We start from the raw sequence: 15,880 nt of genomic DNA on the forward strand, positions 1-15,880 counted from the left end.
ATAATCTAAGTAAACTCAACCTTGTATCAATTTCAAAGAATTTTATTTTAATAAAAAATATAAAAAAGGTTACTTTAATAAAAATATTAACACCAAACTGATTCAATAACTTTTAAATTAATCAGACCTTTTTGGATGCAATTCTCTAGCCGCTAGCAACTTGACAAGTGTGTGTGTATATATATATATATGTTTGTCTGGAATGCAAATTAAGTATATTTGGTAATGTGGTATAATTTTTTTTTTATAAATAATTTTTAATTAAAAATATATTAAAAAATATATTTTTTATTTTTAAAATCAACCTATTAAAATTTAAAACTATAAAAATATTTACTTTAATATTTTTTTAAAATAAAAAACATTTAAAAAAACACCCCTGCAATAAAGATTTTTAGATAATATTTATATTGTGGTAATAATTATTTTTTTATTTTAATATTAAAATAATTTAAAAATAAAAATTTAAAATTAAAAAAAATCAATGCCACCTCACCTCAAAAACAATGGTGGAAGAGAATGTCTGTTACAATCAAAAGGACCAAAATTGCATGTTCAATACTTTCCAGAAATCGAACACCCACCCATTTGCCTTGGTTTTTAAGCTTTTTATACTTACAATCCCCAAATGTCTATTCTACCCTCCTCATTTAACCAAAATCACCACCTATCTTCACCCTCAAATCCCTCCCTCCCACCCTCCCTGATCTTGCCACATCATCATCTAACAACGCAACCCAAATCTGATCTCACGTGTCCCAATCAGAAACTATCGTGGCATTCTCGTAAATAATCACAAACACGCAGTCTCTTTTCAAAAACTGTACCGTCCTCTTTACTTCCTATGCCGTGCTGCATTGTGGCGCTCTCCCTTCCATGCTGTCCTCTGCTGCCACTGTAAAGGCTATTGAAAGAAAGAAAACCCGTTTGGGTGGTTTTAGCGTTAGATAACTCAATGAAGAAGGCAAAGAGAAAATTGCCCTTCACTTTAGTCGATGAAGATGATGAAGGTTCACGTTTTTCTCTCTCATTTCTCTCTTCTTTTTGAAAATGGTTAATGGCTTGTTTGAGTTTGTTTTTGGTTTTGGTTTGCAGAGGAAGAAGTGGCAGTTAAGGAGAAAAGGGCCCAAAATGTTAGTGTAGACGATGATGGTAGGTTTTGTCTGTTGTTAACTTTCTAAAAGGTTTCAGCTTTGTGTTCTTTCCTTTGAGTTTTGTATTTCTTCTCATTTTTCTTTTCTGGGTTCTTACATGTGAAAAAGATGACGCCTTTTTCTTCAACTTTCACCGTGTTTTGTAACCCGAAATGATTTTTGATGATAGAACTCTCTGTTTTTAAAGTGCCTCTTCTTCTTCTTCTTCAAAATCTCTTTTTGCGACGTTTTATTTCGAAATGGCTTTTCATTGATAGGTTTTTTTTTTTATTTGGTTAGGTTTTCGAGAACTTGTGTATTGTATTTCTTTTTGTTTATTTAATAGTTGAAAGATATTTGTTTAGAGCCAAAAAGATATTTTATTCTCTTTTAGCCAAAGCTTTATCTCGTTGTCCCAGGAGATGATTGCCTATAATTTATTTTATCTTATAATGTTTCTTTTGGTCTGATTTACAAAAGGCTTTCGTTTTCATGTTATTCTGCAACTTCCTGCTTTCTACAGTAGCACAATGACAGTGGTTTCTGCTTTTTGTTTAAAATAAGATGCTGCTGTGAGATGATGGCAATATCATTACCCTATTTATGTTCGTTGCTGTATTGTGGTTGCTGCATGTCGGGGTTTGTTGAACATATTTCATCCTTGTAGTTGTAGACCCAGCGCCTTTTACCATTTGACCATCAATATCAAGTAATGTTGGTAATTGGTATATTTTTTTTAATAGCTTTATCATCACATCTGCTATGGAATTAGATTGAGTTGTTGTGATAATAAAAATGGTGTTTGTATTTTTTATTCTTGATGCAATTGCTGAAATGAAACTGTGCTGTTGGAAATGAATAGAGCTGTCTTTGAAAACGGTGCCTTTTTTCTGCTGTTGTGGTGGTTTTGGATAATCACTATCATGCTGTTCTTAGTTTTTGCCTTTTGTACTGATAATCGGAAATTACTTGTCGTGGACATGCAGAAGATGGTTTGGATAAGTTTGAGACTGATGGGTTTATAGTGGATTATAACGAGGAAGAAGTGGAAGGTGACTGTGATGGGAAAGATGAGCAAATGAAGAAGAAAATGAGGAAGAAGTGAATTTTTTCCCCCTCCTTTATTTTGTAGCAGCGTTTTAAAGTAAATGTTTTATTTTTTACTCATTTTGAACTTTTGTGTTCCCTAGGAAATCTTCAAAGAATCTTGTCCTTGATGATGATGATCTTGAGTTGCTCCGAGAAAATCAAAAGCCAGGCCTGTTCCAAACAAAGAGAGTTGTGAGTGCCTAGTCTCCTTTATTTTTTCCCATTTCACCGTGTCCTAGAGAAATGTGAATTTTAATTTTCCTCTTTAAAGATGCATTTTTCTCTTGTCAAATGGTTTGATTTTGCATTTCACTTATAATGTTTGAATGTTTTTATGTTTTTCATATGGTTTGATGCAAATATTCCCCAGGGAAATAAAAAATTTAAACGGCTCAAAAAGGCCAAGGGCTGTGCTCTGGGAAAAGACTCTGGATTGTCTGATGATGATGGTAATCAACCTCACTTTAGATGCTGGTATTTATTTGTTAGTTCAATAGCTTGAGAAAATCTATCATGTATTGAATTTTTTATTGAACTAATGCACTTACCTTGGTCAAATATATATTGTGTTTGATTTATTAAAATCCTACTTTTTTTAATTTTTTTTCTATTGGTAATTTCAGTTTTTTTTTTTATGCCTCTTATAATGACTGTTGGTTTTAGTTGATTTCTCACCAAATACGTTTTCCTGTTTTTAGTATCATTATACGATGATAGTGCTGAAGAAAAGGAAGCTATGTATGATGATGACATAAATGACATGACAGATTTTATTGTAGACGATGATGAAAGATACGAGAAAAGAGCCCCCATGAGGTATATTATGCCCACCACCAGTTTCTTGAATTACATGTTTTCTTTCATGAGATGCTTGAAGTTTGCTCTATGTTTATTTGATTAATTGATAAATTTTTGTTTTTGAATTTTTGTTTTAAATTCTGCGAACTATTGTTGACTTTTATTTTAGGTTGTGGGAGCTGAAAGAAAAGAAGTCAAGGCCAGTAACAATGGCTTCTTCTTCTTCCCTAGAGGAAGCTGGCTACGTATTTGGTGATGCCGATGAACTCCTTAAGCGTCAAGTTCTGGTTAAGATTGTCAAGCCAGATGATTATGACAACTTTGAGCTGGATCATTTTATGGCTGAGAGGGATGATCATGTGAAGAAGACTGATTTACCCGAGAGGATGCAGGTGGTTTTGTGTTGTTAATAACATTGATGGTTAACATTTTAACTTGGTCATTCGAGGTGACGAGACTAAACTTGGCATCTATTTTGTTTTCTATAGATGTCAGAGGAAATCACTTGCACTGCTTTAGTTGGCGAAACAAGAAGACAAGAGGAGAGTTCTTGGATACTTAATCAGCTTATCACAGACATGTATCCATTGTTGTGTAAGAAAAAAGCTCAGGAAGGAAATGGAGTAGGTCTGCTTAAGAAGATTAACAAGGAAGATATAGTGAGGTTCTTGGAAATGCATGATTTGGAAAAGTATGATGTAAGTAAGACATAAATGTATGTAACATATCTTTACATGTTTTGAACTGCATTTCTACAATTTATTGCTGTTTTGGTTTCTAGATTCCATTTATTGCTATGTATCGAAAAGAGAAATGCCTTAGTATGTTGGAAGATCTGGGGGAAGATGGTATACAAAACGAATGTAGCAATGACACAGAGGGAAAACCTAGACTGAAGTGGCATAAGGTATTTTCTATTTCCATGTAACCCTTCGTTCCCCAACACAGACACACACCTCCTGTATAAATAGTTGTTTTGATGGAGTTGCTAAATGCATTATTGGTTGCTAGACCTAAGTAGAATAGAATTGACCTGACCAAGGGGGGAAAAGAATTAAGCCTTCTGAATATGGGAGCTGAACGAACATAGACTGAAATTATTGCATGTAGTGAAATTGTATCATGATTTGCAGATTCTCTGGGCCATCAATGAACTGGACAGAAAGTGGTTGCTTCTCCAGAAAAGAAAGATCATGCTTGAAGAATCCTATAAGAAGCGTTATGAAGAGGAATGCAATAATATTGATGACATGGCAAGACTTTCTTTGATCAATCTGCACTTTGACACAATCATGAAGTCTCTGATGCTGGCTGAAACAGAGAAGGATATTGATGATGTCAGTATGAAGTTTAGCTTGCATTTTCCTCCAACTGAAGAGGTCATGGAAGGAAAATTTAAGAGACGAGAGAGGAGGTCGGCATACAGTGACTACATTAAGGCTGGTTTGTGGGAGCTTGCAGTAAAGTTTGTCTACAGCTCCAAGCAATTCTGCCAGCATCTCCGTCAAGCGAAAATGGTAAGCTTCCTTTGGACTTGAGAGAATGATAAAATGGCCGCTAAAAGACTCATTGTGCATTATCTTACACTTTTTCTTTCACTTTATGTTAGAGTTATGGGTGCTTTTATTCTGTTTGTAGGGAATGGATTTTTGGGAGGATCTTAATGAATCTCCCGAGGTGATAGCTTCGAAGTTTACATGTGCAAGTTTAGAAACTCCAGAAGCAGTGCTTAAAGGAGCCAGGCACATCGTATGCTTTTATTACGTTGTATATGATTCAGCTTAAAGCCTGCTTGGTGGAGTGTTTGATCATTTGCTAAAATTTTTGCGTTGCTTTAGGCTGCTCTGGAGATTAGCTGTGAGCCTTCTGTCAGGAAACATGCCCGGGGATTTTTTACTGACGAAGCTCTAGTCTCAACCAGACCAACTCCCAAAGGAGCCAAGGAGATTGATTTCTGCCATCAGTTTTCATCTGTTAAGTGGCTACGTGATAAGCCCCTTGGTAAATTTCAGGATGCACAGTGGCTTCGTATTCAGAAAGCTGAAGAAGAGAAGCTCCTTGAAGTAACCATAAGATTGCCTGAAGATTCTCTGAATAAGTTGATTAGTTACTCTCACAAAATATATCTTGTGGGAGGTGATGATGGGTATACCCAACTCTGGGATGAACAACGAAAGTTAATACTTCAGGATGTGTTTTCAAATTGTCTCCTTCCTTCATTGGAGAAGGAAACTCGTGTCTTGTTGACCACAAGAGCAAAATGTTTGGTGCTTATGGAATATGGAGAGCAGTTATGGAACAGGGCATCTGTTGCCCCATATCCACACAAGCGGAATGTTGCTGGCCTGGAGGAAGGTACTGGACCAAGGGTCATGGCTTGCTGCTGGGGTCCTGGAAAGCCACCAACTACGTTTGTAATGTTAGATTCATGTGGGCAATTGCTTGATGTGTTGCAATCTGGATCCATTAGTCTGCGGTCTCAGAATGTTACTGGCCTACAACGGAAGAAATATGATCAACTACGTGTCCATAAGTTTATTATAAGTCATCAGCCCGATGTTATTGTCCTCGGTGCAGCAAATGCGTCCTGTCCACGGTTGAAGGATGATATCAAAGAGGTATATGCTCCTGCCTCAGATGCTTCATTTTGCATTTGAGTCTGTCCTGCTTACCAATTCCTGGTCATATACTATGTTTTACATCATGGCCTTTAAATGTATCTTTTCCTGAACCGAAATGATGGACCACCTTTGCTTGGAGCAGGCGTGATAAAAATTTTGAGACTTTGAATGCAGAATGTTTTGTTAAAAAAGTTAAACTTCACTTACTCTCTGGATTTTTGCTAGCACGGTAACACAATGCATGTTGAGGCTAGGGTTTTTATATCTTTATTTTTGAAGCCTCTTGTCTTTAAGTGTTTGAAATTGTCATATCTTTATATCGATAGTTGTGCTGGGGAGTAGAATCAAGCCTGGGCATCACAAAGTTTTGTACTATTTCAAGAGTGAATTTAGTGAGAGTTGAGTTCAGGATACTTTGTATTGAAGTGTTTCCTATTGCTTGTGGTGATTAGCAAGAGTGTATTATAGGTTAATAACCAGTTATATCATGTAAAATATTATGATCTGGATGTCAGTTTTTGATGAGACTCATACTGTGAGAAGGTTGGTGAGAGACTTCAAAGATTTCATCCATATACTCCACGTCTTATTTGACGATGACAATAGAATGTAGCTGCTTCAAATTCTAGAAGTAACTGTTTTCCAGTTTCTGGTTCTGTTGGTTTAAACGGTCCCTCACTCTCTCATTGTAAGAAGTATCATTGTGTCAAAAAATTAAAAAGGTGTGGAAGCACTGAAGCAAATGGAGCAATTTAGAGAGGGGAGAGGTTAATTTTTTAATGTTTTATGTTTAAAGATGCTTTTATGAAAATCTGTTTTCAATTATTGTTTCCACTTACTTTTTCCCAGTCCACAACTTTTACTTCCTTGAAAGAAATCATGCTAACATGTAGAAAGTAACTGTAGTTTTGTAAAAAAATTTATCTACTCCGCCTTAATATCATGCTAACATGTAGTAACTGCAGCCTCATATAGAAATTTATCTATTCTACCTTATGATGCAGCAGGGAAAAAAATCCTGTGGTTAAAGGCACATACCATACCTGATGGCTGATACATGCTCTTTTTTGTCTTAAATTTCTTAGCTCTTTCCAGTAGCAATCCATATTTTTCATGCACTTCTTGGTTCCTATTTAAAATCTGCATAATTTTTCTTGGGATTGCTTTAAATATTTCGTCCAAGTTTGTTTGCAGGTGTTCTTTTTCACTCTGTCCATTTAGCTGGGGCAATGATGATTTGCTTTAATAAATCTTGTTTGTTAAACCAGATTGTTTTGAAGATAGAGGAAAGTTCTATAGATGCTGACCAAGTGCTAAATGGGATTGGTGTTATTTATGGAGATGAAACCTTGCCCCAGCTTTATGAAAAATCAGAAGTTTCATTGCGCCATTTGCCTGGACAAGAAGGTATTGTGTGTTCCTGTTAATTTTTTCTTCTATTTTACTATTTTTGTAATGTTTTTACTTACTCTTTTATCTCGTCTGATGTTTTAAGGCATTGTCAAACGAGCTGTGGCTCTGGGGCGGTACCTGCAAAATCCATTGGCTATGATTGCTACACTGTGTGGTGTCCAGAAAGAGATTGTTTCTTGGAAGCTTACCTCCTTAGACCACTTTCTAACACCTGAAGAGAAGTATGGGATGATTGAAATGCTGATGGTGGATATTACCAATCAGGTTGGTGTGGACATAAATGCTGCTGTAAGCCAAGATTGGCTCTCTGCTCCTCTTCAGTTTGTATCTGGGCTTGGGTCTCAGAAGGCAGCCTTTCTACAGAGGGAGTTGGCTGCTGGTAAAATAGTTAATAATCGAAAAGAGTTGGCAATTTGTGGATTGACAGAAAAGAAAATTTTCTTTAATGCAGTTGGCTTTTTGCGTGTCTGTTGTGGGGAAATTCTCTCTTTTGGATGTGAATATGATATGTTGGATGGAACAAGAATTCATCCTGAATCATATGGTCTTGCAGAGAAATTGGTTAAGGATGTCTATGATGATGTTGCTGAGGCACATCCCTTAAAACATGTTAGGAACAATCCACAGCTGCTGAAAGATTTTGATATTAATGCTTACGCTGATAATTTTGAAATAGAGCAAGGAGAAAATAAGAAACTGACTCTTTATGACATTAAAACTGAACTTTTGCATGGATTTCTTGACCCTCGTCGTCCATACGAAGAACCTACTCAGGATGAGGAATTCTGTTTGATATCAGGCAAAGATGAGGATGCATTTGCTGAAGGAAGAATTGTACAGGCTATTGTTTGCAGAGTTCTGTCACAACGAGCATTTTGTGCACTTGACTCTGGCTTGATTGGCATGATCACGAAGGATGATTATTCAGATGAGGCTGCTGATTATTCCTTGACAAAGAGGCTACGAGAAGGTGATATTCTTACCTGTAAGATAAAACAAATTGACAAGAGCAGACACCAGGTGCTTTTAACTTGTAAAGAAAGTGAACTGAAGAGTTCAAGAGACCAGAACTTGCATGAGCTTGAACCTTATTATTGTGAAGGTCAGAGCAGTTTAGTAAGTCATCAGGAGATAGCCTGCAAGGAAGACCTCAAAAATAAACATTTCATTTCAAGGATGATTATTCATCCTCATTATGAAAATATGACGCAGAATCAGGCAGTGGAGGTGAGTTATTTTGATGTGTCATGTCCTATTAATTTAGTGACATTATCATTAGAATTTTAAACTTTTGGTTCTGGAATTTTCATATACTGATAAGGGATTTCATCAACACTTTGTTGAGCAGTTCCTGGCAGACAAGGATGTTGGTGAGCGTGTTTTTCGTCCAAGTTCAAGGGGACTGCATTATTTGATTCTAACCGTGAAAGTCTTTAATGGACTTTATGTTCACAAAGACATAATCGAAGATGGGAAGAACCTCAAAGACTTCTCAAGCATGCTTGATCTTGGGAAAACATTAAAGATTGGAGATGACATTTATAAGGATTTAGATGAGGTTGGTATTTCTACCCATCTATCTTGCAAGGTTTGCATGCACTGTTTCTTGTACAGTTATGTGCATCTGTGATCTGTTCTCATGCTAGAAAATTAATGGTATAGTTAGAAAACTGTTGTGAGGTTTAGAGCATTCTTTATGCATCAAACAGGCTGTATCAAATACGCAGAGTAATATAGGACTGATTAGTAATTGTAAAATGCATTTAAGTTTCTGCCAGTGATGTTTAATCATTTGTATCAACAGTAAGCTACTGAGACATGTAGGTTAGTTTCCTTGCAAAACATAGTTGAGACCTTATCAGTTTCAATGCTTGTAGAACACTGAAAATGGTTTCTTGGTGTATGGTGAATCATCAATGTGTTGAAACCATGCACGATACAGTAGATAAATAAAGACATGCAATAAATTAAGATAATTGGAGCAGTATTTTTATTAGCACGATTAACAATACTTGAATGTCTTGTATTTTTTAACATTGGTTACTAACAAGACAGTCCTGGAGAGCGATTGTTTTGGCTGATTTTTCAAGCCAGTAAATCGTTGATGCTGATACTGCTGATTCCCTTGTTTATGAATCTAGGTTATTAGTCAATATGTTGACCCATTGGTGACCCACCTGAAAGCAATTCTAAGTTTCCGAAAATTTAAGAAGGGCTCAAAAGCAGAGGTTGATGAGCTCTTAAAATCTGAGAAATCAGATTATCCAATGAGGATACCTTACTGCTTTGGCGTTTCGTATGAGCATCCTGGAACTTTCATCTTGTTTTACATAAGAACAAATCTACATCATGAGTATATAGGTCTGCATCCTAAGGGATTCAAATTTAGGAAGCAGACATTCAGGAAGGTTGAGCAGCTCGTTGCATATTTCCAGAAACATATTGATGATCTAAAGCATCAGCCAGCACAGATGACAAGACCCATTACTGGTTCTTCTGCTAGAGCATCCACAGAGTGCGGTAATGAAGGTGGTTGGAAAGGCCAGCTAAACTCAAGCAAAGATGAACTGTCAACACTTGTCTCTGCAGGTAAAACAATCTCGTTTTCAACTGAAATAATTTTTCCATATCATGTTGCCACGAGATTGTGACATCATACCTTAGAATTAGTATTCCTCTTATATCAATCTTTTCCCACTAAGAGACAGGAAAGATGCTTAAATATGCTACTTACAAGATTTTCTGTAGACAAGATGCTTAAATATGCTTATGGAATTTAATTTTCAAAATGGTTTTTCTGACTTTCACTGACAGGATTTAATCCTCGGCATAAAGTACAAATAGTAACCTGGTATCTCCTTTGTGTAGATGTAGATGTGGTACAATTCTAAGTTTTGAATGTTGAGTCTAAGTCAAGTCCAAGCACCGAGGAATTCACATCTTTTCTCATCATAGGAATATCTATGTACATGCTTTCTGAAACTTTTATAGCGATTGATAATTATTGGTGGTATATATTTCAGGTTTGTAAATGCCTGTCTTACACTTGAAAGCTTTAGGGACATTATTGTTCAAAGATTTCAGTAGAAAAGGTTTGAATCAGTTGAATTTTTTCAAAATAAGATTGCTGAACAAACTCTCTGTTCATTGAGGATCTATCAAAAAATAAACCCAGTTCAACTATGTGAAATACACGATCGTACATGAATTCTGTTATTAAGAAGATTTGAGATGTATGTATATACGAATTTGTTTTTCAATTGGTCATGTGATAAGCAATCATAGAAGTAGAATTCTAGCTTATTTTATCTATTCTTTATGGATGTGGGTGCATGTAGATAAATTAATCTGCAATATCCTCACTAATGCGAGGAATCATTTTGCAGTTTTGAAGAATTGCTTGAAAGGTTTATATTTCATTTTATTTTCTGTGTTTGGGAAATTTCAGGATGGATATGTTACTATAATTTTGTATTCTAGAACAATTGAATAGAAAGCTCTCTGCCGGTTTTCTTTCATGACTTCTCTTCTGTTATTGAAGTAATTTTTTTCCTGAAGTTAGAAATAATGGTGTTACCTCACAAAGCCAGGTTACAAGTATTTTTATTCTTTGAAATGAATATATGTAAACACCAGCAGTTCATCTCAGTTGCAAGTGAACTTTCCTGGAAAATGTATCATGTGTGTATAACAGGATACAGATCGATTTTCTTATGAAGTTCCATTTCTAGGATATATATAACTTCTAGTTGAAGTATAGGAATCAAGTGCAGATATTTTGGGCATTGTTTATTACTTTCTTAAGGATATGGGCAACCAGGACCTACCTATGCATGGGAATGCATGCACATTTCTGAGCAATTTTCTTCTTGTTGGAAGCGTTCACTGATTTTTTAGTTGTGGCTTTTTTACCCCATGGCTAACAGGCAAGAAAGATTGTACTAGAGATGATGGTGGCACAGGTGGTCATGGTAGTGGTCGAGGACGTGGACATCCTAGTGGGTTACCTCGGCCTAATTGTGTTTATGGACATGGAAACAGAGGTGGCTTTGGTAATGGAAGGGGTGGTAACAACCGCAATGGAAGTGACTCTGGAAACAATACCTCTTACTGGCATGATAGTGGTGGAAATTCAGGTGCTGGCTCTAGCTACAGTTGGGGCAACAATACCGGTGGAAATGCTAGCAGTTGGGGAAACAATGCTGGTGGAAATGGTAGCAGTTCCAGTTGGGGTGGCAGTGGGCATCCTGTGAATGCTGGTGGTCGCAATTCGGGTGGAAGCGGTGATGATTGTCAAGGGATCCCTGGAAGTGGTCCTCCAAATGGTAGTGATTGGATGGGTAGTAACAAAGAGGGAGGGAATAATTTTTGGGGTACTGAGGGCAGCAGTGGTGGAAATCTTGGAGGGTTTAATACTAATTCTGAGTCTGGGAATACTGGATGGGGCGCAGGTTCTAGAAAGAGTTCCTTACACCCTGCTGGTGAGGATGGATGGTCAGGAGGTGGTGGTTGGTGATATTTCGTCATCCAAGTAGACTTTCTAACATCAATGTACTGGCATATAGTAAAAGTCGATCCTGCCTTTTGATTTTCTTGTTCGTCAGAGACTTGCATAGCTTAACTATGACAGCTAGTGGTTAACAAAGGCCTACTCTTAGCACAACAGTTGCAGGAATCTAATTAACATGTCTATCCCAGTACAGGGCTGCTTTTTGGGGGTATGAGCATCGTGTTAATATATATTGTTCCATTTCTTCCGGAATCCCATTGCCTGAGGTAGCAGCTGCCAAAGTTTCAAGTGATAGTGAAATATATGAAGTCCTTTTCCTGATTATCTTTTTCGTTGTGATTTAGTGGAAGCATATGCTGTTAGTCACAATGCAGACTGAAAGGCATGCAATCCTTTGCTTAGTGTGTGCGTTGGATGTGTCTTTGTTAAGCAATGCATTCCAAAAGCCAGAATCGTAGCTTTGGTCATATGATATATGATGATGTCTGAGGTGCCAAAAACTGCAGGATCATGGACCGGAGGTCTACTCTCATGATTATAATCCAAATTTGACAAAAATCGAAAACGATAATTGATTGCCTAACTGACCACTCATGAACAACAATTAATCTTACCACCGATAAAGAAGAAAGGGGGGGCAAACTTATAAAAAGGCCCATCGAGTCTTAGAAAAAAAATTCCAATGAAGTCTTTTCATCTATATTTGATTGTTTTTTGCCCCCAAATGATGACATTGTTCTGTAGGGAATTTAACAAAAACAAAATTAAAGAATTCCAATAGAAGGCCTTAATTGAGAGTTCAAAATTGATTAAGGATAAAATAATATTATTTTAATATAAAAAATTGATCTAGTAACCCGAAACTTGGGTTTTATAATCATATAATACCCTAACCCAGAGGTTCCATAGCTATGATACAAATTGTTCTAACAAATTTACTGATTTTTGCTAACCCTTTTCTAGGGTCTTCCAAATATTAAGAAGTTTGAAAGATAAAAAATAAGGCACACAAAGCCCGCAATCATAGTAGGGCTAACATAGCCCAAATGAGCCCAAATTCTCTCCCTCGCTATAAAATCCCTCTTCACCATAACAATGGGGTTTTAGGGTTTTTTGTGTGCATACTTAACACACACTCTGATTCTTTCTCTCGCAAAAAAGTAAGTAAGAAACCATGACTGCCCAAACTCAAGAAGAGCTCCTTGCTGCCCAGCTCGAAATTCAGAAGATTCTCGAAGTAACTCTCACGCGTTATATTTTTTTTTAGATTTGTTATATAGATATAGAGAGATCTAAAGTTCTTTACTTTCGACGTATTTCTATCATTTCTGAGGTTCTACTGATGATTTATTAGTAAGTCTTTAATAGGTTTTTGTTCTTTTTATCTTTTTATTTGTTGTTTTGGGTCATTATGTTTGTGCTATATCTCATTTAATCAAGTATTGCTCTTTATTACTCTATGTAGATGATGGGTTTTCTAGGGTATGTGCAGTTTTTATGTTTTATTTCACGGTGGTTCTGATTTCGGGTTAAAGTATTGATGGTTTTTTTGAAGAACTTTTGTTGGATATTGGTAATTTGGGTATGAATTTGTGGATGATAAATGAGTATTTGATTAGGTTTCTTTAGTGATCTTATCTTGTGGAAGTTTTATGTGAATAGATCCATTCATATGGAATGTAACTTGTTGAAAATTTTGTGATTGATTGAGAATTGATAACATTTTTTGTTTGATTTGTGCTATGCTTATTATAAATGTGGAAACTATCTGAAAACTGCCCCTTTTGTTGTGAAGGCTGATAAGCCCGAGGTTGAGGATGAAGAGGATGACGAGGAGGATGACGATGAAGATGATGACAAGGATGAAGACGAAGCTGAAGGTAGACTATCAGTGTTTGAAATATTATTGACCTTATTTCATTGCTTTATATACCCAGATTCTTTTTTTTTAATCAATTTCTGTGTGAGTTTTACTTGCATTTGTTGGATTTGCACAACAAACACATTTTTTATGCACTTATTGTTATAACTGGTAATGATGAAATCTGATGTAACACATTCACATTGCTCTTGGTAAGGAAAAGGAAATGATTAGACTTTCCTTAGCTTCTATTGCTGTTAAGAGTGAATAAGAGGTTATATAAGTTCTCAATATTGATTTCCATTCTTCAACTTTGTTAGCTGGTATTAATATATGTTTAGTTGATTTTCATGGGTGGTACCTTTTGTTTGTCTTTGTTATTCACCTAAAAACAAAAAAGGAAGAGGAGATGTTTCAACATTCAAGGCAGTTGCACATGCATCCACTAGGCCTTTTTATATGTGGTTCACATATTCGATATGGACACTAAATTCTGAATTATCTGAAAGAAAAATAAAGTTAGATTACTGTCCTCGGGTTTGGTTTTGAAAAATGATCTGACCGGTACATATAATGAATGGCCTTGGATTGTAAATTTAAACCTGTGATATTCAAAATCAGTGACACATTTTTTGTGGATTTGTATTACACATGAACCCCTAAAATGGTTTGCCTCTCTTCGTTGATTGTAATTTATTGGGCATCTGGCATTATGGCATTCATTTTCTCAGTGAACCTGTTCTGTGTGATTATGATAGTGTCTTTCACAGAATGACATTATAATCTAAATTATCCTGCTTTGGGATGAAATGGCTTGTAGATAGCTTTCTCTTATTTCAAGTTTATTTTCGTATCAATAATTTAATCTTGCAAAGAGTATTTAAGGAAGTGTGAGAACACCTACAAGTTATTTCTTAGTTTGTTCTTTGGATATTTGCACTAACGATTCCTTCTTTTCCCCCCACAGGACAACAAGATGGAGATGCAAGTGGTAGATCAAAACAAAGCAGAAGTGAAAAGAAGAGTCGTAAAGCTATGTTGAAGCTTGGAATGAAAACTATCCCTGGTGTTAGTCGGGTTACAGTAAAAAAGAGCAAGAATGTAAGCTTTTCATTTTATTTTGATTGATTCATATTGCTTGCTTTTCGGAAAAACTCAGCTTTGATATATTTTTCTTGTCTGCCAACACCTAACTTGGGTACCCACTTAAACCAGATCTTGTTTGTTATCTCCAAACCTGATGTTTTCAAGAGCCCAACATCTGACACATATGTGATCTTTGGGGAGGCGAAGATCGAGGACTTGAGCTCCCAACTACAAACTCAGGCAGCAGAGCAGTTCAAGGCACCTGATCTCAGTCATGTGATTTCAAAACCTGAGACTTCAGCCGTGGCTCAGGATGACGAAGAGGTAGATGAAACTGGCGTGGAGCCAAAGGATATTGAATTAGTGATGACCCAGGCGGGAGTCTCCAGATCAAAGGCTGTCAAAGCTCTGAAGGCTGCAGATGGAGACATCGTTTCTGCAATCATGGATCTGACCACTTGATAAGTGCCTTATCTAAAATGTCGTCATAGAGACAATCTAAAACGTCATGTGATAGAGACAGCTATTGTGGCTTTCCCGGCTGTGGGTTTTCAAGTCAAGTATCTTTTTCAAATTTTGTTATCTTGTGATTTCCATGGTGTTTTCAGTTGTATTTTATCAGTAAACAAGTCTGGAATGCAACTTTTAGTGAAGAGCTTTCATTTTTCATGTCCAGCTTTATAGAAACAGAACCTTTTCTCGCAATCGTTCCTTGTGTTTTCAAAAGGTTGCAGAATTTAAGATATCGGCTACATGATGGTTGAACTTAGGAATAAGAATCTTTGGTTCAATATTTCTAAGTTACCAGTGATAACTGAGTAATCTGTACAGGCTAGTTTTTACCTACCAGCCAATCTTCATAAATTTAGCTAGTTTACTATATTTTTCAGAACACTACAGTTCATTAGGTCAGTTAGCTTCCTTGAGCTTTTATTTTATTTTATTTTTCCTTGGGCTTTTTAGCTTTAATCCACCTTAACCATCAAAGTTCTCCATTTCTTTTTCTGATAAAATGCTAACTTTCAACATATAACTAATGGTGTAGGAGTAAATCCATGCCATCAAAAACATTAATTATTTCCCAACAATAAGTAGCTGCATCCGAGTACCTCCTCTCGTTCACAGAACAAATGAAGTTATAAAGTTGACAGGTTAAGTAAACTGCTTCATGGATGCGTAGCAGCAGAGAGGGGGAGGGGCTGTTGAAATGGGTGGAGCATTATAGGACAAGTCAATATAGAATGCCTACTTGCTGCCCATCAAATCAGACAGCCTGCAAAAATAATCAAACCTAAAATAGCAGGTAACTGTGAAAAGAGAAACTTTCTTTTATAGAAATCATCAGCAAGCCATTTTCTCAGCAAGCCAC

At 36.3% G+C, this 15,880-nt stretch overlaps 2 protein-coding genes across 7 annotated transcripts; both read left to right on the forward strand.

The window, feature by feature from the left end:
- The first annotated feature begins 508 nt into the window (after window positions 1-508).
- Window positions 509-12,038, forward strand: LOC7455790 (transcription elongation factor SPT6 homolog). 6 transcript variants are annotated; one of them, XM_052448353.1, is made up of 17 exons: window positions 509-1,010; window positions 1,096-1,152; window positions 2,120-2,234; window positions 2,324-2,414; window positions 2,593-2,671; window positions 2,921-3,038; window positions 3,190-3,412; window positions 3,509-3,718; window positions 3,802-3,927; window positions 4,154-4,537; window positions 4,659-4,769; window positions 4,859-5,638; window positions 6,910-7,048; window positions 7,137-8,281; window positions 8,403-8,612; window positions 9,196-9,643; window positions 9,869-10,062. In XM_052448353.1, the coding sequence occupies exons 1-17, from the start codon at window positions 956-958 to the stop codon at window positions 9,943-9,945; spliced, it is 4,368 nt and encodes a 1,455-aa protein (XP_052304313.1). In that variant the 5' UTR covers window positions 509-955; the 3' UTR covers window positions 9,946-10,062. The 6 variants fall into 6 exon arrangements, with proteins under 6 accessions (XP_052304313.1, XP_024449606.1, XP_024449604.1 ...); XM_024593838.2 differs by lacking the exon at window positions 9,869-10,062 and adding an exon at window positions 10,078-10,577 and having other exon boundaries at window positions 510-1,010; XM_024593835.2 differs by lacking the exon at window positions 9,869-10,062 and adding an exon at window positions 10,981-12,038 and having other exon boundaries at window positions 776-1,010.
- Window positions 12,039-12,634: 596 nt separating this feature from the next.
- Window positions 12,635-15,180, forward strand: LOC18094359 (nascent polypeptide-associated complex subunit alpha-like protein 1). The gene is made up of 4 exons (XM_006368587.3): window positions 12,635-12,801; window positions 13,360-13,444; window positions 14,393-14,526; window positions 14,641-15,180. The coding sequence occupies exons 1-4, from the start codon at window positions 12,739-12,741 to the stop codon at window positions 14,971-14,973; spliced, it is 615 nt and encodes a 204-aa protein (XP_006368649.1). The 5' UTR covers window positions 12,635-12,738; the 3' UTR covers window positions 14,974-15,180.
- The last annotated feature ends 700 nt before the right edge of the window (window positions 15,181-15,880 follow it).

This window comes from Populus trichocarpa, chromosome 1 (assembly GCF_000002775.5).
Source record: "Populus trichocarpa isolate Nisqually-1 chromosome 1, P.trichocarpa_v4.1, whole genome shotgun sequence".
Classification (NCBI taxonomy): Eukaryota; Viridiplantae; Streptophyta; class Magnoliopsida; order Malpighiales; family Salicaceae; genus Populus; species Populus trichocarpa.

Excerpts from the sequence above, each read along its gene's own strand:
- LOC7455790 (XM_024593835.2), top strand. The coding sequence starts at position 956 with ATGAAGAAGGCAAAGAGAAAATTGCCCTTCACTTTAGTCGATGAAGAT. Across the intron at positions 3,719-3,801 it reads ATGATTTGGAAAAGTATGAT|ATTCCATTTATTGCTATGTA; the intron begins GTAAGTAAGACA and ends TTTGGTTTCTAG. Across the intron at positions 4,538-4,658 it reads ATCTCCGTCAAGCGAAAATG|GGAATGGATTTTTGGGAGGA; the intron begins GTAAGCTTCCTT and ends TTCTGTTTGTAG.
- LOC18094359 (XM_006368587.3), top strand. The coding sequence starts at position 12,739 with ATGACTGCCCAAACTCAAGAAGAGCTCCTTGCTGCCCAGCTCGAAATT. Across the intron at positions 12,802-13,359 it reads AAATTCAGAAGATTCTCGAA|GCTGATAAGCCCGAGGTTGA; the intron begins GTAACTCTCACG and ends TTTGTTGTGAAG. Across the intron at positions 14,527-14,640 it reads CAGTAAAAAAGAGCAAGAAT|ATCTTGTTTGTTATCTCCAA; the intron begins GTAAGCTTTTCA and ends CACTTAAACCAG.